The sequence below is a fragment of the Aspergillus piperis genome, assembly GCF_003184755.1.
Source record: "Aspergillus piperis CBS 112811 unplaced genomic scaffold BO85scaffold_3, whole genome shotgun sequence".
Lineage (NCBI taxonomy): Eukaryota > Fungi > Ascomycota > Eurotiomycetes > Eurotiales > Aspergillaceae > Aspergillus > Aspergillus piperis.
In genome coordinates, this window is record NW_020291593.1 from 1,578,579 (window position 1) to 1,606,483 (window position 27,905).

The window sequence follows — 27,905 nt, forward strand, 5'->3', positions numbered from 1 at the left end:
GGGACGGGCCAGCAATGGGACTCCAATCCCCATCGTACAAGTAACACCTACCAGACAACTAACACTACTAATCGATCTTACAGTCGAGCACCTAACCAGTTAACGATCGCCTGAGTCTGCTGAGTATCATACCCGACTACATCTGCAGCATAGACAGCCGAGTCATGGGTTTCATCCTGTGCCACAACGTAAACAGTATTGGGTACGACTTTCTATTTAAAGCGACAAAGTATCAGCTGTGCACTATAACTTGGAATGCGGGAAAGAAATGAAGCAGGAACGGAACGTGGAAAACAGCCAACAGGGGAAAAAGAAGTGACGAACGAACCTTGAACCTCTCCACAAACTCGTCAATAGACGAGAGCAGAATTTCATCTCTTCCAGCAGTCATCAAGATATCTTTTGCTTGTATTTCCTCCCACCAGTCCATGGGAGCTCTAGCTGGTTCACTCCAGGGATCACCCTCTTTACCCGAAAGGTACTGATCAGACCAACGGTCGAGGATCTCTTCAGAGAGGGCATCCTTATATGCGTTTTCCTGGACACTAGGGCCGTCCAACTTGTAACTGACCCACGGCGCGCAGCCAAACACCCCTGCCAAGGGCTGGGAGATCTTCAGAGGCTCGATCTCTGGGTGTGGATGGGTGAGATGCAAGAGCACAGCGAGAGAGAGATTCCCACCAGCGGAATCACCGCCCAAGAAGATATTAGCTGGGGAACGGCCTGTCTCGGTGAGGATGTAACGGAGAGCCTCGACCGATTGACGGAGTTGTACCGGATAAACAGCGTGCGGCGTAGTAGTGTAGGTGAGGAAGAAGATAGCAAGGTTGTCGTGGCCAGCTTCGTTCAGGCGGTCGAGCATATGTGCTAGTAGCTGGTAATGTTGTGGGCGACCAAACAGAAAGAACCCGCCTCCTAGGTAGCTGGTTTAGTATGGGTACAATTGGAGAATAACCTTGGAACTAGGAATGAAAAGAGAAGACGCCTGTCACTCACCGTGATAATAGACGAGGACATTTTTGGCGTTTTTGTTGCCAATCCAGTGGCCTTTGGCGCCGTGATTAAGAGGCACAGTCTGCGGCTGGAGACCTCGGCTGGCCATGAACTGTCTGTATACCTCCTCGGTGGGGGTATCCCGGAGCCTAAGATGGCAGTTAGCAGGCAGTGCCCAGTTGTAGGGAGGGCTATAAAACGCACTGCAATTGTCTCGGGGTGAAGGTGACACAAAGTTTGCGCGTCACGGCGTTGAGCACATGGACGTTGTACTGCTTGGCGCCATTCTTGCCTCGAAAGGCAGCTGTAACGGAGACAGAAAGGAAGGTCTTAATGACAATTAGACTGTTCCATGCCTCCTGCACTTTCTGCCAGATGGTTAGAGGTTGGTTCCAGGACAACATGGTGTGAAAAGGTGGTTATGGGAGGGGAGAGGATGTGGAGAGGACTTGGAAGGTTGAAATAATGGGGGTCGATACCCCCGCTTTCTAGGTGGTCCGGCTGAAAGTGGTAGACAAACCTGGTATATTCGGCAATTGATTGACTGTCCAGAGCAAGGGGCAGGTGGAGTGCATATGCCACCGATAGGCAGAATGGAATAGCTCTTCCACTATGCTTCAGCCAACCCCCCCGCAGCTGGAGTTGACCTCGGCTCGGAACTACTAATTCAGAAGTATGTTAATATTCCCCCCCCGTATGCATTATGGCTTAGATATAGATACATTCTAGTTTCCGTTCACCATATCCTCCTTGCCCGTCAGATCACAGAATGCCTTGTATGTGGTGAACACATTCTCCTCTCCACTGCCCGTACTCTCGACGATACACTCGGCGTTGGCTCCTATAAAGAACACATAGCCTTCCTTCACTTCCTCAGTCTTGTGGCCAACCGTGATCTTCCCACTTCCACCCGTGCATATCAGGATGCTGGGACCCACCAGTGCGTCGAAGGTTGCTTTGGCTCCAGCCCTCTTCAGATCCGTTTTGACAACACTAAATTCTTCAATGGGCGGGTCGTAGAGAACAGACGATGAGCCACTAGAATAGGCGGAGGCATTGAGAACGGCATATGGATAATCGGTGGGCTCCAGTTTTTGCTCCTCAATTGGCGCATAGGAGTATGTCAGCATCTCGGTGAGTGTATCAACATCTTTGAACTTGGGAGTGAAGCCCGCCCGCACAACATTATCAGACGACGCCATGCATTCAATGATATCTCCAGAGATGTATGCATGGATATCGTCAGCCTTCAAGAACATGGCTTCGCCCGGTGCCAGCTTAACAAAATTTAGGAAGAAGAATACGAATAGCCCGATGTCGTTGGGGAATTGCCCGTTAAGCCGAGCAATGATGGCAGCCAATTCGGCAGGGTTGCTCGGATTCGTCTCTGGAGTGCTGGTAGAAGTAGCAAATGTATCAGGAGAATCCTGAGCCGCGGAGATCAGCTTCTGGGTGGCTGCCTCAATGCTTTCCGGTGATGAGTTCATTAGCGATGTGAATAGGGCACGTAGCGCGTCCTTGTTCTTCGCCATTTGGGCAGAATCTTGCGAAACTTCGGAGCCCTTGACAACACTCTCGAATTGATTCGCTGCTTGCGTGCCGACTAGCTCGCGGAGAGGGGCGACTGCGTTAAGGAAGTGAACAATTTCGGCCAGCGGTCGGAAGCCGCACAGTCCTTCAAACGGGGTGATCGCAATCGTCATTTCGGGTTTGTGATTATCATCTATATAGCATAACGGTGATCAGAGTTGCGTTTGGCGTCAGAGAGAAATAAAGGGGTTACCTGGATAGTTTCGGGCATCCCGGGCATGAAGCTTTTCGGCCAGTTTCTTATTCGGATGGGCTTGAATACTGAGAGCCTTTTGAATAGAAAGGACCTTGAAAAGGAAAGGCAATTTTCCTCCATATCGCTCGCTCACTTCCTGGGAGATCAATGCTTGGTTATCTTGAACCATATCGAGGAGGGTTCGCTGGGTTTCGACATCTTTGGAGGGAAGGGAAGGATGGGTGCCCATCCACAACTATACGTCACCGGGTCAGTTTACCAGCATGAGAACATTGAGAATTTGGGAAGCGAACCTCTGCGTAGGGCTTCTCTGCTTCTATGGAGAAATCGGAGCCTGCAGTAATGGCGGCATACTTTGCGGCAGCCGACTCATGGCCAATCTTGCCTAGACCAGCTTCAGCAAACGCAGCGGGCGGAACAATCTAGGATGCGGGGATGTCCTACCCCAGTCATAGCTGTTGACACCTGTGGATAAAGGAGATAGACTATCAGTGAGATTATTCTCTTTTTCTCTCGGATAGAAAGCTCGATAGGATGAATACTCACCACACTGAAGACGGAGCAACGGTACCTGCATAGTGCTGAGGGAACTAGTATGATAAGTAATTGTACTGGTGTGAAGGGGAAGGAGGAGGATAGACAGAAGAAGGAAAGAGCGAACGAACTAGTGAGTGAATGGCGGGGGGGAAAGAGGAACAACGGTAGTTACCAATTGGAATACTAGTACTCAGTAAATCCACTCGCTAACTTGAACTTTCTCTCTATCACAACAGAGCAGAAAAGAAAAGAAAGTCAAAATTCAGACACGACACTGGGGGTTTTGAATCCTTATGAGCGACCGAAATAATTCTTGCTTCCGTTCCCCCAGAAGATGTCTTAGGAGGGTGAGCCCCTCCATCTCCCGCCCAACTCGTTTATCGACCATTAAATTAATATTCTCCATTCCCGATTGGGTGTTCCGCATCCGTTACGTGAACCGGAATGGGATCTGCCAATCAAAGAGTCCCATGGGGCGCAAAGCGCTTACCGACTAGCCGCGAAGGGAAGCTCTCCGCCCAAGGAACAGCTTCGCAGTCGAATGCTCAGCATGACGGGGTCCCTGAAGCTCAGGTTCCCGTGTCTCCTCCGTCCCAATCAGTCGGGCCCAACAGGTTTTCCACCCCGGACAATCCGTTTTCTGCAAAGCCTCAGAGTGCCTCTCCTGTTCGTCCCCACAACCTCAGACAAGGTGCTGCCCGTGGTACTCGAAGCTCTGCCCGGCAGGATATCCTTTCCGCCTTCGAATGGGAGGCTCTAGCCATCGAGAAATCGAGAGACTCCGCCCCCGTTGCAACCTCAGCTAAAACCAGGAATAGTCAACTAAGGGCTACTACGACTGCTGCTGCTGCTGCTGCTGCTACAGCTAGGGACCAGAGCTCACCTTCCAAGAACCCCAAGAAAATGTCCCGGAATCGGCCAAGAGGTCCCCCAGTCCCCAGGGACAACGGACTGGCGGCCAATGAAGAGACTGACATGTGGAACAAGATCCTCCAGGACCTTCGCAAAGCGAAGGAGAAGAATGACAAGCAGAAGACGCTGGCAGACCAGATCGCCGCCTTGAACGAGAAGATCGGTAAAGAGGGTGGAAGTAAGTCTTATATAAATCTTCCTTTCTAATCAGCCCTATCCACATACTGCATGCCCTGCAAAGAATAGAACATGGACCGAATCGCTGGATGTGTTGTGACACTGGGGCTTTTCGTTGCTTCGCTCCGTTCTACACTTTGCACGAGGCCTTCTAACTATAATGTCCTTCTTTTGCCTTGTCTGTTTTATGGCTTTTACTTGCTGTGGAGATCATGAATGCTGATCGCCGAAACAGGACCTTCTCTCAGCGAGCATGATCAGCTCGATAATCTCTATCGACAAATGTCAAAGCTGTGCGACGATGAGAGAGCCATTCTCCAGGATGAGCCTAGCGATGTTATCAAGAACTTGGGTCTCCTGACCGCACTTCGACAGGCCTCCGAAGCGGAGGCCCCTCAAAATCGCGCTGCTACGTTTTCTAAGTCGCGGAAGAAACGCAATGAACTGGATGGGTCAGCAACTGACTCGCCTGGGCCCTCCACTACTGCCTTGCCGGACAAGGTCGGTCGCACGAAAGGCGGCGTTCAGCGTAGTACCAGTGTTTCCAGCACTCAGGTCCGTGATAGCCGAGACATCCGCGACAGCGGTGTGTATGTTAAAGTAGAAGAAGGCACAGAGGGTACCAAAGGTACCCTTGCAGAGCGCAGCGGACACCTGGTGGTCGGGGCGGAGGTTGTCTTCAAACACAACAAGAACAAACAAGGGGTCGAAGGCGAGGGCATTCAATGCATTATCAAGGGGATCTCTGGGGATGGAGTGAAAAAACGGTACGGCGTGACGCCCCAGTCCACTTCCACAGGATCATTGACCGATGTATCTTTCAAGGTATGACGTGCAGGACCCGGAGCCAAACGAGAATGGTGAACAGGGAGCTGTTTACAAAACCACTGCCGCATCTCTGATTCCCATTCCCCAGATGGGGTCAGCCTTGCCCTCATTCTCAGTAGGGAAGCAAGTTTTGGCGAGATATCCAGATACGACCACGTTCTATCGTGCGGAAGTCATGGGTTCCAAGAAGGATGTCTACCGCCTGAAGTTTGAGGGCGAAGAGGATGATAAAGAGATGGAGGTAGATCGACGCTTTGTACTCGATATACCTGGGAAGTAGAACCAGTCCTGGGATGTCAATGTTACACTACGAGAGATCTACGGAGCGCTGTCTTCCCCTCAAGAGACAGCGCCAGTAAGAGTATGAAACTGCCCCCCAAGTGGGCAGGCGAACAAGACAGGGGCAAGGCACAAAAGACGGAGTGATAAGAAAGGATTGACAAGGAAACAGGGGCAAAAAGAAGAAGAGATTTGCACCATGGTCGGTTGCACTATATTTTGATACCCATTCATTGAGCTGGAATGTTTCAATTTGGCGGGTGAGGCGGGATTTACGGAGTTAGGTTTGCTTTGATGAGTGGGATGATCGCCACAAATTGGCTGGTTATGTTGGAGAGGTATAGTAATAGTTACCTAGTTATCGTGTGTCATTTACTTTGAATTCCTTGCATAGATGGGGGTTTCAACCTATTTGCTACTGTTATTGTTTGTCGTATTATTCCTATATTCACCTAGTATCCATTAGGTACTTAGTTCTAACAGAACTAACCAACTAGATAACCGGTCCAGAAGCTTCCTCTGCAGTAAGAATTACATAAGGCGTGTCAAGCCTGACAAATGGGTGGGTGAGTCAGCGAGTACCCCCACCGCCGAAGCCGCAGTTAATTCCGAGGGTCCGAAACCACATGCGGCGCCGAAACAGAGCAAGTGCGGGATAACTGGCCCATGGTCATCCCACGGCAATGGTGATACTTTACAACTACTTCCTATGATCATGTCCTCCTTTTTCGCCGTCTCACTGGTATAATTTCTTGTCCACCACCTATTGTCAGGGTCTTTTGCAACTTCTTCGCCATACGACTTTCGCTCCCTTTACCTTTCAATCTATCTGCGCGTTGTTATCCGCGGCCATCATGTCGAACCTACCTTCTCACGCCTCCCCAACCTTCGTGGCGCAAGATGCGCCTCCCCACCCTGTGGAAGAACTCTCCATTAGCACTGATCAAGCAACAATTCTGCCCTCAGATAGCAGAGTAGACGAGCTTCGTGACAATGCTATCGCCCAGTCCGACAGCGCAGATAGCGATCGGGGTGATGTAACCCCCGCCGTGCCTGCCTCCCTCCTCTCCCCTTCCTTTACCCCTCCAGCTACACCCGGTGGTACATTCAATCCAGCGAAATTGCTTCAACAGACTCAAAAGTTATCACACACTAAAGCCCCGAAACTTCTTCCTTGCCTTCCCGAAGTCGAATGCATCGTTCGCGCACGGATTCCCACCACCACCGGCGCGGAGATGTTTCTCCATCTCTATCACAACAACTTGGACAACAAAGAGCACTTGGCAATTGTGTTTGGAAACACTATTCGAAGTCGGAGCCTGGACAAGGTTCGGCCAGGGGAAACGGAAATGGATCGTATGATACGTGGAGCTTATGTGGGCACATTGCATCCCGGTCGGGTGAGCAGTTGGTATGATGATGGAAACGCTGAAGGTGCAGCTGGTGACGGTGGACCTGTATCATCAGAAAGGTCAACTGCGACAGAGAGTTCACCTAGTCAAGCGCCACTTGTGAGGATACACTCCGAATGCTATACCGGAGAGACCGCCTGGTCTGCGCGCTGCGATTGTGGTGAACAACTAGACGAAGCAGCCAGGCTGATGTCCTTCCCCATGGAGACTCTAAGTGAAATGGCTTCCCAGCAAGCTGTTCCGGTGCCTTCCAATGCCTCTGGCGGGGTGATTGTTTACCTGCGGCAAGAGGGTCGCGGAATAGGACTGGGGGAGAAGCTCAAGGCCTACAACTTGCAGGATCTTGGCTCCGACACTGTAGAGGCCAACCTTCTCTTGCGACACCCTGCTGACGCGAGAAGCTACGGTCTGGCTACCGCGATCCTAGTCGACCTTGGGTTGGGTGTGGATGCCAATCCTCACGGCATCCGACTTCTTACGAATAACCCGGACAAGGTTCGCGCCATTGAGGGTGCAAATCGTGAGGTGGCGGTTAAAGAGCGTGTGCCAATGATACCTTTGGCATGGAGGTCGGGGGGAAAGCAGGGCATCAAAAGTCTAGAAGTAGAGGGCTATCTCAGGACCAAGGTAAGTTTTGCTTGTTTCACCATGGCACTCTTCAACTGCTTTTTCCGAGACTGGTTGTTGCTTGCTTTTTTTTTTTTTTTTTTTTCTCTGCCTCGGATGTGGTACTTTTATTATTTTGCTCCGGCCAGGGATGCTAACTTTCTTGGGTGCAAATAGATCGCGAAAATGGGACACATGATTGAATAAACTCGCTAGAGTCATTTCACGTATTTTCTTTTTCTTTTTCTTTTTCTTTTCTTTTTCTTTTCTTTTTCTTTTGGTTGCATTCCCTCACTTGTCTGTTCCACCCACTATATAGCCGTTTGTCGAATGGGTGTATTATATGAGGCCTCGGGTTGGGTCTCGGTAATGCTGTACAGTTATGAACTGATTTTATGATCTAAGAGTTTATCATTGTCCCTCGGTACACCTGTACCTCTGTTATTTTGTTTCCATTTTCTATTTTGGACGGAGTGATATCTGTCTGCGTTCTCTTTTCACCAATCTGGTGCACTGGTCTGGTTAGGCATCACCAGGATTGTGGATACCGGAACAAGCTTTGACTTTGATACCATCTGAATGACGCCAAAAGTGGAAGGATAAACCAATTGAGAATGAGCTGTCATGAGATCGTGTGCCGACAACCCGAGACAATTGCTCCGTAGCTTTTGGATCCACCGATTCACCGATTTATGGCGAAGGGAGTTAGTATCTAGTGCTATAGCTCTAGGATCCAGAACCCTTGGCGAGGGACTTTTTTGCTGTCTCTTTCGGGGTGCGCGGGACAGGAAGCGGAGCGACGCCACAACTATGGAAGTTTAGAGCACCGCAAAAGACTAAGACAGTCCGGCTCGGCCGTGGCCTGGCATTTCTGCAAGAATCTTGTCTCTTGTCTTCTAGTGCCGTCAGGGTAAAAAATGAAAAAAGGCAAAACGTGGTGCCGATTATTGACTTTGGGGCAACTCCACCGCAGCCAACCAGACTGATTGTTCTCCTCCGACCAGAGAAAGTTGCTGAAGGCTGCCTTTCCCCAATGATCATTTCCCTATTTTTCTCCTCTTGCCCCCCCTCAAATGACTCGCCGGTCCTGGTGTCAGTCCTTACTCGTCCGGATCGGCTGCTCCTTTTATTTTTATCTCCCCTGTCTTTCTTTCTCGATGCCACCCTGACCATCCTCCAGTGAACCCCAGATCCTCCTGAAATCGTCTGGGATTCTGATCCGCTTTGCCTGTGCTCCTTACCCGTCGTGTTGCATGGCCGCTGCGTTCCCGTAGTAGCAGCCTGCGAGTGAGGCCATGGCCACCCGCCTTCCTCCTCTAACCGATGTCGCTGCTTCAGCGAATCCGGAATCCTCCTCAATTCCCTCCGCCTCTTTCTCCTCGTCCGCTGCGGCGGCTGCTGTTACACCCTCGACTGCTCAAGGCCCATCCACCGCCGCCCCGGTCGCCACTCCCGGGTCCGATGTGGTAAAACTGGAGGACTCCCCCACACCATCCGCATTGACCTCCGCGGACGCAGAAACACCCGCACCGGATAACAATGGAACACCGGCAACAGGCGCAGGTCGCAAACGCAAGCTTAACTGTACCTCAGCGCGTGGTGTAGCGAATCTCACCCCGGAGCAGTTGGCGAAGAAGCGGGCGAACGATCGGCAGGCCCAGCGCGCCATTCGCGAAAGGACGAAAGCTCATATCGATTCTCTGGAACAACGAGTCCGAGATCTTTCGTCGCAGAAGCCCTTCTTGGATCTTCAGGCGGCTTTGAGGCAAAATGAAGTCATCCAAGCAGAGAATCGGGAGATCAGACATGGACTGAAAGCGATCATGGATATAATTCAGCCTTTGTTGGGGCAACAAGAGAAGCCGAGTATGTTCCCAGAACAACTACGTAGACTGTCGGGGGAAACAGTTGCATTAACAGTTTATTCTTCCAGATACTTTAACCGCGACGCCTTCGTCAACCAACAATCGAATCCCCCCAATAACATCGACGCCGCCGTTGTCCGATGCCTTCTGTTTCTCAGCCAATACCCAGAGGTCAGCCCCTGGCGAGCACCCGTTTGCAGAGTCTGCTACGAATCCCGAGGCATCTTCTTCCACCGCACATGCGGCTTTTGCGTCCGGTACGGCACGCCGTGAGATAACAGCGACAGGCCCCGCTTCTTTCCGCATTGCGTTCGACTACCAGCGACACAACTTGGCTCACGGTTTGGACTTTGGCGGGACTGATGAACGAATGGGCTTTAACTTCCTGCTTGACGCATCGCAGCAGGTCCCCAAAGTGGAGGGCTTTCGACGCTCATCAGAGACACTGAGGCCATCGTCAAATCCATCGCCAACCTACCCATCCGGTGTTCATCCTTCTATGGCGGAACAGCCACTGCCTGCCTACCTGACCCCGATTCGCAACGTCGCTCCGACATGCACGCTGGACGCCATTCTGTTGGATTTTCTTCATAATCGACAGCACCAAGCAGCGAAGGGGGTGTCAAAGCAGAGCCTAGTTGGACCTTCTTATCCCAGCGTCTCCTCCCTCCTCAATCCAGAGAAAAGCGTTTACTCGCATCCCTTGTCGAAAGTGTTCACCGACATCTTGCGGACCTTCCCAGATATCTCAACCCTCCCCGAACAAGTGGCCGTGCTGTTTCTCATGTTCCTCCTCATGCGGTGGCAGATTTATCCGACCCCTGAAAATTATGACCGGTTGCCCGAGTGGCTCACTCCTCGCCCGTCGCAGCTTCTCACGGCCCATCCGGCTTGGATTGACTATCTGCCATGGCCGCGAATGCGAGATCGCCTGGTGATGTCGTACCAGGATTACCCCTTCGAGAATTGGTTTATTCCCTTCACACGTACACTATCTGTGAATTGGCCCTATGAAGCGACAGACTGCCTTTTGTCTTCCGGTGACGGTGACGAGCTTATGGTCAATCCCGTCTTTGAAAGACACTTCCGCAATCTCGGTAACTGGTCGCTGGGCCCCGCTTTTGCAGAAGCCTATCCTTCCTTGGTCGAAACCACAAGGATTAAATCTTCACACTAATGAAGACGGATTTTTAGCCATCGCTTGTCATTGATCAAGATAGATGGTGCATCTTCATGACTTAGACATTGGGCATGACAAGCTGTTTTCGACTTTGGAGTTTATCTACTTCTCCTCTTCAGTCACCTCTCGCTGTACTTGGTGCCGAGGTGGTTCTGGCTAACGGTGGTCAAACCTCGTTGGCTGAGACAGCATACAAAAGTCGAGCTGAATTTTAGGACTGCACACAGTGGTCTCCTTCCCCTGACACATCCGTCTCGTATGGTACCACCTAAATTGTGTCGCCCATGACTTACGCTGGCCAAAATTCGACAACTATCTCGAGATTTGCTCAAATTGTTAGGCTGTCAGGCAAAAGTCTATCAATCCGATTCTACTGGCCTTGCATGCTTTTGAGAACAGAGTGGTCCTGCGTGAACATTTGCATCGCGGGAACAATCCGAAGAAGGTCAAAATCCCGGACGGCCCTTAAGCTCCGAAACTGCCTTGAGGGTTTCGAACTCCCCACCACGTAGTTTCATGTCACAGACTGCGGGCAGGAGGACAGTGCGACAGTAGGTATCTGTCTGGAAGGGCTTTCACATCCCTGATCATTTGAATGCCAGATGAAGATCTTCGGTTATATCAATTACTATATAGGACAATGTAACTACTGGTTTCGCCCAATCAGACAGAGATCAACATGAGTAGCCACATATATCTAGTCTAATCTATTGAGAGTTTCCCTGTCGACTCTTTTCGTTCCAAAATTCCAGGCCCGCCTTCTGCCGCAGATAGCCGTACATGGAGCTGCTGTCCAAGCATTCGCCCGCATACTCTCTGGCAGCCTCCATGTTATCAAGAGAAACCTGCAAACCCGGCAATTCCACGTTATGCTCCTTCGCCATGGAAAACGCGTGCTTTGCATCCTTGATGGCCAGAGACACCCCGAAGCCGGGGCGAGAGTCCAATGGCGGTGCATAGGCACCAGTCGTCAACCTACCAGTGTCAACCATGATTTACTATGAAGGATGGATAGTCAACACCCAACATCAATGGCACACTCACCGTTTAGAATACCCCCCAGCCACACCTCCAAAAGCCTCTCCGATAAGATCCTCCATGGGCCCTGTACCCAAGCCCGTCTTTTCAGCAAAGACCTGTGCTTCGCCAACTGCCTCCATCAAATTCACCGTGATGATGTTTCTGACAACAAGATACACACCCGTTAGCAAGAACTTGCATCCCCTATACCAAATGTAGGTTGGGGATGACAGGACCAACATACCCTGCGATCTTCAAAAGCGAAGACTTCATAGCATCCTCTCCGCAATCAATCACCTTTCTCCCCATCACGTCTTGGATGAACGGCTTCACCACCTCTGCCGCCTGTTTGGGCCCTCCGATGGCGAATACCAGCTTCCCATCCACAGCGATGGGGTTGCCCCCGAAAACAGGAGCAGATAGGAATTTCGCGTCCTTCTCCTTCAGCTTCGAGACTGCTGTGCCCACAGTCTCGGGAAGAACGGTTGAGCAGTCAACAAAGATCTTGTCTTTGAGGGAGTGGCCGGAGTTGATAGCTGTGGTGACCAATTCTTGCAGAACAGAGTCATTGGAGACCTGTCACTTCTTTAGTAATGATGTCTTTTTGCGCCCCGATGATGCTGTTGCGCATCTTCCAGCGGAGAGGTCGCATACCATGGTGAAGATAATCCCACATTGCGAGACAAGCTTCGAGAAGTTGTCTGCGGGTGTACCGCCCAATTTCTTGAGGGGGTCACCTCGGGAAATGGTTCGGTTGGAGTAAATGAGACCCGGGCCTGTCTTGCGGGCTAGATGCCTTTGAAGATTGCTGGCCATGGCGAGGCCCATGGAGCCGAGGCCAAACTGGTTGGGCATTGGGGTTAGTTCCTGAGCTGATAGATTCTCCCTCTTTCATTGATATTAACATACCCAACCGATTTGCGTCATGATGTATGTTGAACTGGAGTAATCGAGTGTTGTCTAAGATGCCAGACGGGATTGAGCGGGTGTTCTGGGGACTATATATGCGTCGGTGGTTGTAAATAGACTTCAGTTCGTTAATACTATCGGGCGGGCCCGATGCCGGGGAGCTTGCTACGGTCGTTAAGTACTACAGCACTAAGATCGACTACTGCTGTTTATGGAAGTAGAGGGTTCCTTGATTGTTGTATACTTTGATGTCAGTGGTTACTTCGTATGCCTAAATAACTGGATATTTATCAATTAATTTGTTTACAGCTTTCTCGCGAGATCCATGTGTGTGTAGGTTTACTAATTAGTTATGAGACAGACCACCTCCATTAATGATAGCGGTTAAGGCTGCTAGGCCATCAGGCATTCAGGTATCCAGGGAGAAACACCGCCTCAGGCCGACCACACGAGACGGTCACGGACCCACTCAGAACCAAAGACAGGCCAGACTGACGATTAGTAGTACTCCGTAGACTTACTCTCCGTACTGCTGCTTCCCAACCCCGTCCAGCCTACCGCTCTCTGGACGTCATCTCCCATGCTCCTTTTGTTTTTACCCCTCCGGAATTGATCAATCTTGCTACGTCTTAACTATCTACATCCTTCACCATGGCTGACATGCCCATTGGTATGTTTATGCGTCTTCCCACTCCTCTTCCTGCCCTTCCCTTCCCTCTACCCCCTCAATCCCCCCAAGTTCTCCTTGTCGGTGCCTGTCCCTCCCGTGCTTCCCAGCTAACCAACCACGCCCCCCAGTGCTCGACGGAGGAACTGGTTTTCTCAAGGTCGGATATGCTGCGCAGGTCTGTCACTATCTCTATTCCATTGCCTACTCTTACTTACCTCTCCTTTTTCGCCCATGAACAGAACTTCCCCGAGCACCAGTTCCCCTCGATAGTGGGGCGGCCCATATTGCGAACGGAGGAGCAGGCCGGCGACATTGTCGTCAAGGATATCATGTGCGGAGATGAAGCTGCTGCTGCCAGATCTATGCTGCAAATCACCTACCCTGTACGTCCATCTATTCGCGTGCCTTCGTTCTACCCCCCGATCGCTCCGTTGTCTCCCCGGAGGTGTGGCAGACGTGTTAACGTTGGGCCCGACTTGGTATACAGATGGAGAATGGTATCGTGAAGAGATGGGATGACATGCAACACCTATGGAACTACACTTTTTACGAGAAGATGAAGATCGATCCTACGGGCCGCAAGATCCTCTTGACCGAGCCCCCCATGAATCCCCTGAAGAACCGGGAGCAAATGGCTGAGGTTATGCTGGAAGGCTACAACTTTGGAGGTGTATACGTTGCTATTCAAGCTGTGCTTGCGCTATACGCCCAGGGTAAGTCTCGCACGCTCTATGTCCTGAGGCGCCCCTTAGACCACAGCTCTGATCGCCCGCTCTTTCGCATTCCGCAGGTCTCAGCAGTGGTGTGGTCGTTGACTCCGGTGACGGTGTCACCCACATTATCCCCGTCTACGAATCCACAGTCCTTAACCACCACATTCGCCGACTTGATGTCGCCGGTCGTGATGTCACCCGTAACCTCATCGCCCTCTTGCTCCGTCGCGGTTATGCCTTGAACCGTACCGCCGACTTCGAGACTGTGCGCCAGATCAAGGAGAAGCTCTGCTACGTGTCCTACGATCTCGAGTTGGACAAGAAGCTCTCCGAAGACACCACCGTTCTTGTCGAGTCCTACACCCTCCCCGATGGTCGCGTCATCCGCGTCGGTAGCGAGCGCTTCGAAGCACCCGAATGTCTCTTCCAGCCGCACCTGGTGGATGTCGACCAACCCGGTATCGCCGAGTTGCTCTTCAACACCATCCAGGGCGCCGATGTCGACGTGCGCTCCAGTCTCTACAAGGCTATCGTGCTCAGTGGAGGAAGCAGCATGTACCCCGGTCTGCCTTCCCGGTTGGAGAAGGAGCTCAAGCAATTGTGGCTCACACGGGTCCTGCAAGGCAACCCGGAGAGGTTGAACGTACGTAATCCCACTCGCTGGTGAACAGCACCCTAACCAAAAGAGTTCGCATGCTAATCTTATAATCTAGAAATTCAAGGTGCGCATCGAGGACCCGCCGCGACGAAGACACATGGTCTTCCTGGGAGGTGCCGTCCTCGCCAACCTGGTAAGCCTTCTTATTCTTCCTATCTCCCCCTATATACCTATTCGTCTGTTCACGAGACACACCATCGCTAACACAATCACCAGATCGCCGACAAGGAGGATATGTGGGTTACCAAGCAAGAGTGGCAGGAACAGGGTGCACGTGCCCTGGCCAAGCTCGGCCCTAGATAGTTGTCTCTTTCATTCAGTACATATGTTGTATATTTCATTTTCAACCTTACCTACCGACTACCTATCATTACCTACCATCTATCGGGGATTCCGTTTTCCCGCCCTGCGAACTGAACAAAATCACTTCCATCTTACGCCTTCCCCGAGCAGCCTTTTGCCCCCACCCCTCCTTCCTCGTGTTCTATTTTCATAGCTCCGTCACTTGTCCCATACTACGTACATACGATTATAGCTTTTCTGGCGTGTCGGGGAGATTCGAGTTAAGTAAGGTCCGCCATGGTGCGCCATGGTGTCATGTCATGTCATCTAGTATGTGAACGAATGACCGAATTGGGCTGGCTTGTATGTCTTATCTTTTCCTCGTTGTGATCGGTCAACTCCTTTCTAGTAAACAATACAATATAGCTAACTTTAGCTCATTATTTCGACATACTAGCACGGATTGGGGACTTTTATAATTCAATAGTATAACTAAAACCGAAACCGTTCCTCCCAAGTCTATATCTTTCTATATACTATAGAAACAAAGTGTGAAAGTACTCCTGATAAATGCATATACACAGATGAAGGCAATAGATATGAGATGATAAAGCCATAGATCGATCCGCGCGACCAATGGAAAACAACACAGGACTCCACCAGCGGGTAGGAAGGGTATATAGGTCCCGTCTAATAAAGCGATGTCTATTCATCGAGGTCGGACTCGGACTGGTCATTTGCCATGCTTTTCTTGCGTTCTTCGTTCATTTCTCGGTATGTGCTCCAACTTAGCAGGAAGAAGGCACCAATGATAAGGATACCGCCGATGATAGCCGCGGCGGAGGGGGGCTGGCCGGTTCGGAGCCAGTCGGCGATGGCGACGAGGAAGATGGTAAGCAGCGCTGCTACAGAAGAGAGGACGGGGGAAGTGAGCGAGATGAGAACCAGGAAGGAGCCGGAGAATGCTAATTTGAGGAACACTTTGTTAGCACGTACACTCGACGTCATAGGTCAAAAGAGCTTAGGACAGTAAGACTTACTAGCATTAGCAAGGACAGAGATCATAAGCATCCATGCAGCTTCACCAGTAGGCCAGCGAAACGTTTCCAAGCCCAGGATATGGAGAATGGGCAGAGGAATCCAGAGAACAAGCAGGGTGAAGCACCCAATGAGGCTGCCAAAAGTGTTGGCAAAGATCATGCTCCGGCCGGGACTCGTGCCCTCTGGAGGGCAAGCATATCTCTTGTAGAGCACCTCGTACAACCCATAGAGCACACTGCCAACTCCGATAATGATGTTCCCGAAGAGTCTATTTTCTGCCTCATCATGCGCTTTGCCGACCGTACCATCTGCAGTCTTCTTACTTTCGTCCCTATCTCCATACGCGACGACCAGAACGCCGAAAATGGCTACCACGACGGCAAACACTTTGTCAAAGCGAAGCTTGTCGTTGAGTAGGGGTATGGAGAACGCATAGGCGAAGAAGGCGGAGCAGTTGTAGATCGCGGTCAAGTCACTGGCCGTTGTCATGTTGACCGCGACATACCAAGAGCCACCGGCTATGGTGAGAGCGGTGGTGACAAACGCGGTCGTTTTGAGCATGTATCGAACCGGTGATCGTTGGGAGTCGCGAGAAGTGAGGTGTAGATCTTGAGCTTCCACCATCTTGGCGGTCGTCCGAAGGAGATAGACATGGCGTCGCCAGAACGCTGTCCATGAGAGTTTACGCTGCTGCAATCGGAGGATGAGGAGTTGTGCCGGCCAAAGTAGGGCCCAGGAACCGTGTGTAAGATAGCTATAGGTTAAGATCAGGTCAAAAGTTAACGTCCCCTTGCACTTAACGAACTATGCGACTGGTGTACCACTTACAGCATGCAGTATGGTTTATCCCAGTGTAACTCATGCTGAATATATACCGCGGTCTCCGTCTGCACCACGAAACTAGCCAGACTCAACAACAGGAATCCCGACGCGATCATGTACTTGCGCCGAGTCTCCTGCTCCGCGTTGCGCTCCGGGCTCACACCCCTGATTGTAGGCCGCCGCGAATGGTGTAGCATGGGCCTGGCCTCTGCCTCCCCATGGCCCAGGCTGGCGTTTGACAGTCGCCCTCTGTGGTCATCCTTGAGCAAAGGCTGGTTTGCTCGGGTGTCGGCTGGGCGATGCATAGATGGGCGATTCAAGGGCATTTCATCATCCGAATCGTGAGTGTCGAGAACCAGCTCGGGGTCCCTAACCTCCCTCGGACCCGAAGATTGCGCACTGTCTGAAGCCACCTTGTCTTAATCTTCCGTTCAAACCCTTCAAGCGGGAAACAATAGAGGAAATGCAGGAATCAAAAAGGAAAGGAAAATATGTATGAACCTTTTCTCTTGGGGGGCTGACACCCTACAGTTAATAAAGAATGGACTTCGCGCGTTGACAGAAGGACGATGCACGAGACCGCTGGTTTACCGCGGGTCGCAAGTTAATCAGAAAGACAGGAAGGACAGTGAGAATATTGCAGTATAGAAAAGACTGTTCATGTGGGTATTGCGCATAAAAAGCAGAAAGAATCCAGGTCAGTTGCCCCCGGGAAAAGACCGGCTGACGAGGGCATGCAACACGGTATATAATGGGCGGCTCCGAGGCGAAGCACCGCCGCTGCGGCCACGTTTGCCAAGTACGTCAGGATTAGGGGGTGTCAAGGAAACTGTAGCCAAGACTTGGCCGCAGTGAGGAGTAACAGAATAAAACAATGGTGAAAAGGGGAAAGAAGAGGAAGATCAAGAGTGTTATGAGATCGAAGCACAGCAGTGCAAGATTGAAATGAGAGGGAGAGGGAGGGAGGAAGGAGATATGGCTGATGCGGTTACATTGCAATTGCAAGCAGTTGGGAGGGACTCGCAGACAATTGATACGGCCCGGGGTTGGTTACTTTACTTACTCCGTATTAGATGCAACTCTCGCATCTGACTGGCCCACCGGGACCCCGTTCCATCCCACATCGGGAAAACGCGTATTGTCTCACGTGACTCATCGGGGGACCTCCATGGGTGCCTCCCGCATTGGGACATGCCGTGCCTTTTCTCCAGAAATTCAACTTTAAACGTAAGTGTCATAGGCTTCTTTTTTATTATTTATAGCAACAATGTTTCATACATGCATCAATCACTAAACTATCATCAATTTAAGTCCTATTACATCTACAGCCTCGTCTTCAAAACATAGCACCGTATCCCAGAAGGCATTTTGACCCTCCCCTCCTAGTGTGCGAACCGGAAATCTAACCGCCGATTTCCCTCGTCTCTTGTGGTTGCAACATAGTCGACTCGTTGATCTTCAGTCATCGCGTTCCACTTCTGGTCCCGTTGTCGGTTCCGTAGCATATAGTACGCTTTGGTCGCCAAGTAGATAGCCATGTTGACGCTCACAATAGACAAGAGTACTCGGTTTCCGACCACATAACGTGGTGCATCCCCTACAGGTCAAATTGCGAATTTATCCTTGATCAGCCTAGGGATACAGCAATGCAGGCTGATAGGTGGAAAGACACTTACAATCCCGATATATGTTCGAAGCTATGATGGCAGATAGTTGTACAGACATATTGTATATCGCAGCTGCAATAGCCCGAGTTCGCACGCTGTTCGAATTGCGGGATACCCATCCAGCTTGGAGAGCATGAGCTATTCGACTTCACATCAGTATTCTTCACCCAAATAAACTCGGCTTCCTAAACTGCAATCTGCCTACCGTTAGGGAACCCGAGGAAGAGCGTAAGAACGCTCCATACGATCCACTTGTTGGCTTCGCTCAGGTCCACTACATTCATGTAAATGAGGAACGGCAAGCACCAAAGCTGCGCCACAACTCCCATCCAGGCAAGTGAGCCGAATATCTCTCCTCCATAAGTGAGGAGAATTCTTGTTATGATTCCGATGACCTGGGAGTCAGTCAGAACTGTCATACCGTGGGCCATTCGTTGCCCTCGTTCTACTTACACTGCAAGGGAGGGATAGTAGAATGGTGTTGAAGGTGCTGAACCCATAATCCTTCAACTGCAATGTAAAATACTGCGAAACAGTAGCTATTCACAGAACTTAGTCCATGGCTCCCTTGAATTCATATAAGGGGGTGTACTGACTATAGGGTGCTGAGAACAGCATTCCGACAATGTATAACGGCCACAAATCAAAGTCTTTGATACTCATCCATACAAGCTTGGCTGTTAGTGGTTGGCGATTATGCATTGAGCCCTTACTCGGGTCTTCTCGTAAGAGGCGATTGACCATGATGGTCTCCTCCCTGCTCATATTCTCATATCAGCATCCTGATACTTCCCCGTTTGCCATCTATCTTGGCTCACCTTGCTGTAAACCAGCCCTTCTTTCCACGAGCCCAGTGAGCTGTTTGTGTCGCTGAAGGTGGCAGTAGAACAATAGCAAGAAGGCCTAACGCCAGGGTGAGGAGGCCCTGTTCCGCTTGAGCTAAACGCAACGTCAAGGGTAGAGATGTATACATACCTCAATTAAGAAAAGCCATCGCCAACCAGCTTGCCCACCATGACCGCCCAGGTGGAGGATCCCATACGCAAGAATTCCTGCCAGCATATCGGCCAGAGAGGATGCTGCATACCAGTATCCAAGACGTATCGATAGCTCATGGTGCTTGTAAAAGTACGAAAGATAAAGGATGACCTGCTCGAATTTAGAGGGGCATAGTGGGACGAAGAACAGTAAAGCCACTTACAGTGGGCGTGAAGCCACCTGAAACCAATCCTATCAAAGCTCGGCAGACCAGGAAGGAAACCCTGTTGGATAGCCAGAATTGGCAGCTAGCCACAATCGACCACGCGATCATCTGTATAGGGATCCACCTGTCGCAGCCAATCCTCTTGCTGATGATCTGGGTGGGTATTTCACTGAACATAAAGCACAGTCTGTACAATGTGTTCCCCAAATTGTAATCTGTGTATTGTATAAGGTATGAACTATCATCCCGGCATTTTAAGCTCAATGGAAGTTACTGACCATCACGACTTAGGCGGATATCGGTCAGGAAATTATCGGCATTGGCTTGCTCTGATATTGTCAGTACATCAGGTGGTATCAATATATATATTCACCCACGGATATTAGACTTATCGAGTTCCAGGGCAGTTATCATTATGCAGGCCCATATAATGATACGGAGGTCCAGCTTTCTAACGATTTTCTAGATGTCCCTAAGATTAGAGCTTTCCGCTCACAGTGAGCCTCGCATACATACATTTTCTTCAGCCCAAGTCCATCTTGCTGCCGGGTCGAAGCGATGAATGCCTTCCCAATCGGGACGTGGTTTGTATTCCTCAACAAGGTCAGGGTCATCATACACCGACGGTTGTGTTGCAATGGCATTAGGATCAGGAGTCCGAGATCGCTGGAACCAACTCCATTTCTTCTTGTGGGACCCACTGAGTACTTCATCGGTGGAAGCGGCGGTAGACTCCTGCGTCACACTTATCACGGTCTTCTTCTCGATGTCTGACGTTGGATAGCCACTTGCTTCCTCATCTGGGTGATTCTTGACCGCAAACGAGCGAGCAATGACAAGAGACATATTGTATCGCTAGAGCAAAATCGCCCACCTGATTCCTTTTGAGCCATGGTAATCGACGTAGCCGGTAAGCCTATTTATATATTCTCGTCATTTCCTCTATATTTGGACCATCCTTGACTTGCGCAACACGCAAGGAGATAACCACAACTCTATGCTCACATGGCCCGTACAATCGTTGCATCCTCAAGGTTGGGATCTAGATCACAGCATGAGCGCAACCTGCCAATTTACCGGGGTCTAGATGAACACAACTCGAGATCCAAGGACAACCAGGTCTGCAAACCCCTTGAAACAGCTCCTGGTATCTAGTCGATATCGCTGGTGCATGCACGCTATTGGTGTCAGGCAGCTATCTGCCATGAATGCATGGCAGTAAGGTTTCATTGCAGCGTTTACTTAGCTCTGCACGATTCTGTCGGATCAAGTGTGGACTACATAATCGTGGGAGTCACCTTGTCTTCAAATACCTCAAGGTCAGCCAAGACAGAGTCTAGTTCTCTGTGTCCTAAACGCTCCGATGTGTCACCAGCGGAGATAAGCTCTCAATTAGCTTCGAGCTATGCTTTCCGCGGTAGCACTGTGAAGGGATATGTGCACTTGTAAGGAGGAGTCGGAGATAAGACCGTGAGTGAGGTTCTAGGCGCAATGGTAAGAGAATGTGGCACAATAGCTGTCAGGCGCCTACCCCAGATTAGCTTAGACGATGGTATAGGTGAAGTGCCATGCAAGGGTACAGCACACATCCTATAGAGTCCATTCTTGAGTGTGTATGATGCGAGGATCATCCCTGGGCAGCTGATAATTAGCGCCATCCAGGCTCCGCAATATGAACCGACAGACTGCAGACATCGGACAATACCTGGATGCGTGCAGACGAAAGGATCTGGTTCCAAGAGTAGGTAACAGGAGGAAGCGGGGAAAGAAGGGGAGTGATTGTGGGTGCTCACATGTGCGGCACGGTCACCTGCTTGGAGATATGCAGAACATGCAGGAGGATCTCGATCTAGACCCACCGATATTCGAGTCCCTCCAACCTCTGCATAACTACATGGCCTGGACCGGTGAGCTTCTGCATATCCCATTCTACTTCTATCTTACAGGGGCTAGTTGCTGAAACACGTGTCAAGGATTTTCATGGCGAAGCGAGTTGAAATGGGGGCATGAATATTTACTATTCCTATTATCGCATTCTCCCAATTCAAATCTTGCCAGATACCCTTGTATGCACTCAAGCCTTCGCACTAGGCTTGAACAACGCCTCTTTGGTATCGTAGGTATATTTGAGCTGGAGGTGCCAATAGTCGGGAGCCGAAGCCTTCGCAACCAACCAGGCCTTGTCCAGAGCCTCAACCACTTCATCGGGTAGCGGGCCTTTCTGAATATCCTTGAGATTGCTCTCCAGTTGAGAAAGGCTACTCACTCCGACTATAATTCCATCACGGCCATTATCGTTGATATTCAATGCAGAGTGATGACGGATCCACCGAAACGCAGTCTCGGGCAATGTCAATCCATGCTTTTCCACGACAGGCTCGATAATTCTCAAAGCGTCAAAGGTAGCATCCTTGAAATACCGACTGCGGTACAATGATCCGCTATCGGCCTTGTCACTGTACCTACCTTCTTCTGGCACATCTTGGGTCTTATACTTGCCCGAGAGGAGTCCTCCAGCAAGGGGGTTGTAAATTACAATGTCAATGCCGTAGCGCTTGCAAGCGTGGATTAGCTCGGTCTCTATGCTGCGTGCTATAGTGGAAAGAGTCAGAAACAATTTTCCGGACCATACGAGAAGTTAGCGTGTACGCAAGGGAGACTCACTGATGGCATTGTACATGGCCTGGTAAATCGTTGGCCGAACCCAGCCTCGTTCGTTGCAGATGGTCACAATCTCCGCAACCTCGAAGGCAGTGTAGTTACTCAGACCGAGTTCTACGAATTTGCCTTCCTTGTGCAGTTCATTGACAGCTTCCAAGGTTTCCGCGAAGGGAACCGACCTGTCGGGTGCATGCAGATAAAAGATGTCAACACTGTCTGTTCCCAATTGCTTCAAAGATGTTTCGAGGGTTTCTCGCAAGACATTAGGCTTGTGGGTGCCCGGGACTTTCGGATACACCTTTGTTGCCAGAGTCAGACCACGTTCCTTCCATTTGGCTTGAGCAGTGAACGCTTCTTGTTCTCCTCCAACATAAATTCTTGCCGTGTCGACCTCATTGAAACCTTGCTGTTGGAAATAGTCCAGGCATTTGTTGAAATCCTCAAGGGAGGTGATCCGAGCACCCCCAGCTTCATTAGGGCCAAAGGTCATCAAGCCGAGGATAACCCGGGGAGTGGGGTTCTGTGCGAGGAGCGGCATAATGAAGTCGAAGAAGACGATGCTGGAAACATTTGAGCTGGGATGACCAATTAATGTTAGAAGTGTCAGATGTTTGCGTACCTCGGTTAGAGGGATCCGGGAGATCTTAGGTAGACTGTTCCAAGGGACAGCGGAGTTTGGATGGTGCCAGGAAGGTTTAGGCCTGAAGAAGAGGGGGGATAAAGACCTGGCCGGGTGGGAGGGGTTCAAATAGATAAGGATTCCGGCTCCCCACACTTCTTGTCACACGCAACTCCGGCCGTCCCATGGCATTGAACCAATATCTATCTGCGGAGACGTCGATGACGAGCTTGGATTAATATTACCCGATTACACATGAGGCGGTTTCCCCTCCACAAACTGAGTAAGCTGAGACTTATATATCCCGGCCGTCAACGTGGCGGTATGCTGAGTGGTAATGGAGATGCCCAGACTCAGTAGTAGCTTCCCCGCAGGCCGGTGGCAGGAGCCCAACCAACGAACCCGTTATCGGCAGCTTCCTAGTCAACTCAACTCAACATTTTCTCTACATGTCCAGTCCAGCACTTCATAACACTCTTTTGTTCATAACTTCATACAACCATATCATTCACGATGACTGTGCCAACGAAAACTCAATATTCCATTCTTGTCATCAACCCCAACACTTCAACGCACATGACCAATGCTTTGATACCCATACTGGATAATCTCGGGCATGGAGGCATACAATTCGACTACTTCACAGCTCCAGCATCCGAATCAGTCACGCTCCCCGATGGAAGAGTGGTAGAAGGAGTGCCCAGTATCGATTCTGGTGACGATTCTGTCAAGTCGGCTTTTTATTGCATGCCCTTCCTAGAGCAACTGGTGTCCGAGTATGATGGCTTCATTGTCGCCTGCTTCTCAGCTCATCCCCTCGTCGGTATGCTCAAAGAAAAAGTCCGGTCGATCGAAGACGCAGAGTCATCGGGAGTTCCCTCGGAACTGAAGGTCAAGAAAAAGTACGTGACGGGTATCTTTGAAGCGGCAGTTCTTGCTGCTCTCGGCGTGATTAGTTCATTCCAAGCCACTCCGGGCCCAGATTGGGGCAAGGCCCAATCTCGAGATACGTTCGGCATAATTTCGACCGGTAAAGTCTGGGAGACTGAACTCAGCAAAGCGGTCGCTGACATGCTCGGTAACTCGGGAGATTCCACATCCACTGGTCGGTTTGCTGGGGTTGAAACGACTGGACTGACGGCCGTCGAACTACACACCACCCCTCCCCAAGAAGTGAGAAGGAGACTGGTCGAAGCGACAGAACGGCTTTTGAAGAAGGCAGCCCATCCTGTTGGTGCGATATGCATGGGCTGTGCCGGCATGGTGGGCATGGAAGACGCAATAAGAGAGGGATGTGTCAGAACATACGGACGACAAAAAGGCAGTCAAGTCAGAATAGTCGACGGCGTTATTGCTGGGGCGGGGATGCTTGCGACGGCTTGCAAAGCCGGTTTCTAGGGGCCTATCTGCAGTCATTACACCATCTCTTATGTTAGAGACGTTGTAAAACTGAGTGAGACTATGTATTATGATGAGCTGCGGTCAATGCACCCAGCTACGAAGAACGAGCTGCAGCTGTCTGTATTTTTATGAAGAGAGAGTGTGTCTATTATGTCGCTTTAGCTAGTACTCCATGATGCCAATAGTTTCCATGAAACCCAGTGTTATGTGTTACTAAGTCATTTTTTTTTTATACAAATGCGACATGTAACTTCGCTATCTCAACTCGCAGCAAATCAGGAAGTCTCCACCGTTGATTTACCAATGAGTATGAAGCCCAATCAAGCAGCTCCGCGAAGCCATAGTCTTTTTGTTTCTGTTTCTCTTTTGGGGCGCGGAAGGTTTTAAGGCAATCGACAAGGGACTGTTTCGGCCTGAGGCCTCCACACACCTAATCGAGACCTGAACTTCCCCGCGGAACGCGCTACGCGTAGACTATAATCCACGATCACTTGCGGTGATCAAGGAACAAGATGCCCAGGTGGGTTCGACTCTCACAGCTTTTCTACAATATGTTTAGAAACATGTGACTGTATTAGCAAAATCTGATTTCCATATTTAGGGAAATCATAACGATCCAAGCCGGCCAGTGCGGTAACAATGGTATGGATCCCCACGAGAAGCAGCTTCCACTATAGCTCTCGACAAACATCGTCTAGCATATTCTGAGACATCGCTAACTTGTATCTGCGTCAGTCGGCGCTCAATTCTGGCAGCAGCTCTGTCTTGAGCACGGCATAAGCCAGGATGGAAACCTGGAGGATTTCGCGACCGAGGGCGGCGATCGTAAAGACGTCTTCTTCTATCAGGTATACCTGCCACTCTCATTGTGCTTCGATAGCCCAGAGAGCTAATCAAACATGATCAATAGAGTGATGATACCCGCTATATTCCTCGAGCGATCCTGCTCGATTTAGAACCCAGGGTACGACCCCTTCCGCGAAAGAACATCTCGAAGAAACCAATGTGATCGCGCGAACGGTGAGCTGAGAATTTTCCCGATTAGGTCCTCAATGCCATCCAGGCTGGTCCGTACCGAAACATCTACAATCCGGAGAACTTCTTTATCGGACAACAGGGTATTGGCGCAGGAAACAACTGGGGAGCGGGCTATTCCGCAGGCGAGGTCGTGCAAGAAGAGATCTTTGACATGATTGATCGAGAAGCGGATGGCAGTGACTCTTTGGAGGTATGATACCGGTGCTATCATGATACATATATGACGTGCAAGATTGGATTTGTGATTGAGCTTGGTGCTAATGGTTACTTTGGCAGGGATTCATGTTCCTGCATTCAATTGCAGGCGGTACGGGTTCAGGGCTGGGCAGTTTCATACTGGAACGCATGAATGATCGGTTCCCCAAGAAGTTGATACAGACTTACTCTGTCTTTCCCGATACGCAGTCTGCGGACGTCGTGGTCAACCCATACAACAGTTTGCTTGCAATGAGGAGGTTGACGCAGAATGCGGACTCTGTGGTAAGACACTGTTATCGATGAATTGATGACGGACTTGACTAAATCTGCGTTCTAGGTGGTATTGGATAACGGTGCTCTTTCAAGAATTGTCGCGGATAGGCTCCACGTACAAGAGCCTTCTTTCCAGCAAACGAACCAGCTTGTAAGTAACCGCCCATCTGCAAATCTACTGGCACTCATCACTCCTAGGTGTCTACCGTTATGTCTGCTTCTACGACGACCCTCCGATACCCTGGCTATATGCACAATGATCTCGTGGGAATCATCGCTTCCCTCATCCCTACACCGCGCAGCCATTTCCTGATCACCTCATACACCCCGTTCACCGGCGACAACATCGAACAGGCCAAGACAGTGCGTAAGACCACTGTTTTGGATGTCATGCGTCGTCTGCTGCAGCCGAAGAACCGCATGGTCTCCATCAACCCCAGCAAGTCCAGCTGCTACATCAGTATACTCAACATAATCCAGGGAGAAGCAGACCCGACGGATGTGCACAAATCACTCCTTCGTATTCGGGAGCGACGCCTGGCATCCTTCATTCCCTGGGGACCAGCGAGCATCCAAGTCGCATTGACCAAGAAGTCACCCTACATGCAGAACACCCACCGCGTTAGCGGTCTGATGCTGGCGAACCATACCTCGGTGGCGACACTGTTCAAACGTATCGTGCAACAATATGACCGTCTGCGGAAGCGAAACGCTTTCTTAGAGCAATATAAGAAAGAGAGCCCCTTCTCGGACGGCCTGGGCGAGTTCGACGAAGCCAGAGCAGTGGTCATGGATCTCGTCGGCGAGTATGAAGCTGCGGAGAAGGAAGATTACCTGGATCCAGAAGCAGGAAAGGAGAAGGAGATGGGGGTGTGAGTGTCAGTGTAAGTGTGATTGTGCTGGCCTAATCTAATGTCCCACTTGCGTTAATCCTCATACCTCCTCATTTCTTTCATTCCCATCATGACTTACAAGGGTTGACCGGTGTCAAGTGGCAAGGGCGTTCTCTTTGATTTTGTGTTGCAACAGAATACCTTCTCTTTCAAATTGCTATGACTTGGGCGCGTTATTGATGAAACAAACAAGAAAATAAAAATTGCTGAATGGTTTGCACCGCGTAAATCGACGTGCCCGTCTTCGGTACACCGCACAATTGTGTAACAATCCCTATCAGCCAAAACCGATGAAACACCCAGGCAGCCAGACCAACGGTCAGATCACTGATCAACAGACCCAATGTGTATTATTTGGGCGATAGTGAGGCAGGGTGGGGTGAAGTAAGATCTGACTACTTAGTACAGGGCATAGCAGGTTCGTGCCCAAGGTGAAGATGGGTGTAAGAGTGGTAGGTAAGTGGGCCTTTATAGCCTCAGGTCTAAACTGAGGAGAGAGTCAGGCCACCATTTGTACTTCTGTTTCTTACTGGTGACGAGAGTTGACGAAGTAATCAATTAGGAAAGTAGGGGCAAATAGTAGTGGCTAGTTAATGAAGCAGAGTTCCTATCATTCTCATCTTCTTGGGAGGGTAAGGGAGGGGGGCCGGGGAATCTTGTATGCAAACAAATGCACAAGCGGTGTTATGGTTGGACAATGAACTACTTGGATATGTCCATGCCATAAACAAAGGAAAGAAAACAAGGGGAGAGAGAGGGAGAGAGGGAGAGAGAGAAAGATATACTGAGCAGGCTGGCAGCTACTACTACTAAGACATATGATTATAGATTTTCTGGATATCAATGTATATATAGTAATATTGATACAATTGATAAAGTCCTAGTGAAATAGTACAGGTTACCCTTAGTTTTTATTTTTATTGTTATAATCTCTTATCTCTCTATATAATTTCATAATCTATTCTATAGAGCTGTCATAGATAAACCCGATGGCACAGGCGTGAAAAGAGCAACTTAGGCCTTGAAATGGGCTCTTTCAGATCATTAAAATTCATTCCATACCTCCACTGTTAATCGCACTGTCACTGAAATGGAGTATGCCGTGGCTTTGTCGCACCCAGAGCCGGCAGTTCTGCCCTCACGTGCGTCTTCATGTTTCAAGTGGCTACCGACCTAGTCACTAAAGCCTCAAGTCAAATACCTCTTGCGTCGAGGAGTTCGGCTTCGATAACGCCTTGGCATGGCCCTCTGGTAACCAGAA

General features: G+C 50.3%; 12 protein-coding genes across 12 annotated transcripts; 6 read left to right on the plus strand and 6 right to left on the minus strand.

Moving 5' to 3' along the window:
* Positions 1-77: 77 nt before the first annotated feature.
* BO85DRAFT_364651 (putative 6-hexanolactone hydrolase) lies at positions 78-1,397 on the minus strand (the record flags this gene model as incomplete). Its single annotated transcript, XM_025655705.1, has 4 exons — positions 78-212; positions 329-915; positions 997-1,142; positions 1,198-1,397. 4 exons carry the CDS (start codon positions 1,395-1,397, stop codon positions 78-80), a joined length of 1,068 nt encoding a protein of 355 aa, XP_025519224.1.
* A 321-nt stretch (positions 1,398-1,718) lies between these two features.
* On the minus strand, positions 1,719-3,356 carry pmi1 (mannose-6-phosphate isomerase pmi1; the record flags this gene model as incomplete). Its single annotated transcript, XM_025655732.1, has 5 exons — positions 1,719-2,716; positions 2,777-3,014; positions 3,073-3,164; positions 3,224-3,244; positions 3,326-3,356. 5 exons carry the CDS (start codon positions 3,354-3,356, stop codon positions 1,719-1,721), a joined length of 1,380 nt encoding a protein of 459 aa, XP_025519225.1.
* A 262-nt stretch (positions 3,357-3,618) lies between these two features.
* BO85DRAFT_446460 (SAGA-associated factor 29 family protein) lies at positions 3,619-5,930 on the plus strand. The gene is made up of 3 exons (XM_025659508.1): positions 3,619-4,406; positions 4,641-5,172; positions 5,231-5,930. The coding sequence occupies exons 1-3, from the start codon at positions 3,761-3,763 to the stop codon at positions 5,511-5,513; spliced, it is 1,461 nt and encodes a 486-aa protein (XP_025519226.1). The 5' UTR covers positions 3,619-3,760; the 3' UTR covers positions 5,514-5,930.
* A 436-nt stretch (positions 5,931-6,366) lies between these two features.
* On the plus strand, positions 6,367-7,737 carry BO85DRAFT_456843 (GTP cyclohydrolase II; the record flags this gene model as incomplete). Its single annotated transcript, XM_025661477.1, has 2 exons — positions 6,367-7,551; positions 7,708-7,737. The coding sequence occupies 2 exons, from the start codon at positions 6,367-6,369 to the stop codon at positions 7,735-7,737; spliced, it is 1,215 nt and encodes a 404-aa protein (XP_025519227.1).
* Positions 7,738-8,589: 852 nt separating this feature from the next.
* Positions 8,590-10,716, plus strand: BO85DRAFT_193736 (bZIP transcription factor). The gene is made up of 2 exons (XM_025654453.1): positions 8,590-9,396; positions 9,464-10,716. The coding sequence occupies exons 1-2, from the start codon at positions 8,826-8,828 to the stop codon at positions 10,570-10,572; spliced, it is 1,680 nt and encodes a 559-aa protein (XP_025519228.1). The 5' UTR covers positions 8,590-8,825; the 3' UTR covers positions 10,573-10,716.
* A 470-nt stretch (positions 10,717-11,186) lies between these two features.
* Positions 11,187-12,604, minus strand: BO85DRAFT_466567 (NAD(P)-dependent oxidoreductase). The gene is made up of 5 exons (XM_025662135.1): positions 12,505-12,604; positions 12,250-12,438; positions 11,840-12,171; positions 11,620-11,757; positions 11,187-11,550 (listed from the first exon to the last, which is right to left on the minus strand). Exons 1-5 carry the CDS (start codon positions 12,520-12,522, stop codon positions 11,283-11,285), a joined length of 945 nt encoding a protein of 314 aa, XP_025519229.1. The 5' UTR covers positions 12,523-12,604; the 3' UTR covers positions 11,187-11,282.
* Positions 12,605-13,026: 422 nt separating this feature from the next.
* BO85DRAFT_446464 (actin-related protein 2) lies at positions 13,027-15,236 on the plus strand. The gene is made up of 7 exons (XM_025659509.1): positions 13,027-13,174; positions 13,303-13,349; positions 13,414-13,557; positions 13,662-13,887; positions 13,965-14,530; positions 14,601-14,678; positions 14,762-15,236. The coding sequence occupies exons 1-7, from the start codon at positions 13,156-13,158 to the stop codon at positions 14,846-14,848; spliced, it is 1,167 nt and encodes a 388-aa protein (XP_025519230.1). The 5' UTR covers positions 13,027-13,155; the 3' UTR covers positions 14,849-15,236.
* Positions 15,237-15,325: 89 nt separating this feature from the next.
* BO85DRAFT_193776 (DMT family transporter) lies at positions 15,326-17,258 on the minus strand. The gene is made up of 3 exons (XM_025654454.1): positions 16,697-17,258; positions 15,868-16,622; positions 15,326-15,792 (listed from the first exon to the last, which is right to left on the minus strand). Exons 1-3 carry the CDS (start codon positions 17,014-17,016, stop codon positions 15,533-15,535), a joined length of 1,335 nt encoding a protein of 444 aa, XP_025519231.1. The 5' UTR covers positions 17,017-17,258; the 3' UTR covers positions 15,326-15,532.
* Positions 17,259-18,072: 814 nt separating this feature from the next.
* On the minus strand, positions 18,073-20,407 carry BO85DRAFT_485044 (putative MFS transporter; the record flags this gene model as incomplete). The annotated part of the gene is made up of 11 exons (XM_025663291.1): positions 18,073-18,287; positions 18,367-18,495; positions 18,563-18,752; positions 18,811-18,896; positions 18,954-19,114; positions 19,176-19,282; positions 19,333-19,506; positions 19,559-19,776; positions 19,840-19,890; positions 19,939-20,023; positions 20,078-20,407. 11 exons carry the CDS (start codon positions 20,405-20,407, stop codon positions 18,073-18,075), a joined length of 1,746 nt encoding a protein of 581 aa, XP_025519232.1.
* Positions 20,408-21,578: 1,171 nt separating this feature from the next.
* On the minus strand, positions 21,579-23,161 carry BO85DRAFT_193898 (aldo/keto reductase family protein). Its single transcript, XM_025654455.1, has 3 exons — positions 22,842-23,161; positions 22,226-22,782; positions 21,579-22,153 (listed from the first exon to the last, which is right to left on the minus strand). The coding sequence occupies exons 2-3, from the start codon at positions 22,758-22,760 to the stop codon at positions 21,636-21,638; spliced, it is 1,053 nt and encodes a 350-aa protein (XP_025519233.1). The 5' UTR covers positions 22,761-22,782; positions 22,842-23,161; the 3' UTR covers positions 21,579-21,635.
* BO85DRAFT_446471 (aspartate/glutamate racemase family protein) lies at positions 23,007-24,459 on the plus strand. Its single transcript, XM_025659510.1, has 2 exons — positions 23,007-23,126; positions 23,185-24,459. The coding sequence occupies exon 2, from the start codon at positions 23,355-23,357 to the stop codon at positions 24,237-24,239; it is 885 nt and encodes a 294-aa protein (XP_025519234.1). The 5' UTR covers positions 23,007-23,126; positions 23,185-23,354; the 3' UTR covers positions 24,240-24,459.
* A 295-nt stretch (positions 24,460-24,754) lies between these two features.
* Positions 24,755-26,627, plus strand: BO85DRAFT_435595 (gamma-tubulin mipA; the record flags this gene model as incomplete). The annotated part of the gene is made up of 8 exons (XM_025658535.1): positions 24,755-24,762; positions 24,844-24,884; positions 24,978-25,090; positions 25,153-25,206; positions 25,288-25,470; positions 25,557-25,760; positions 25,816-25,902; positions 25,950-26,627. 8 exons carry the CDS (start codon positions 24,755-24,757, stop codon positions 26,625-26,627), a joined length of 1,368 nt encoding a protein of 455 aa, XP_025519235.1.
* Positions 26,628-27,905: the final 1,278 nt, after the last annotated feature.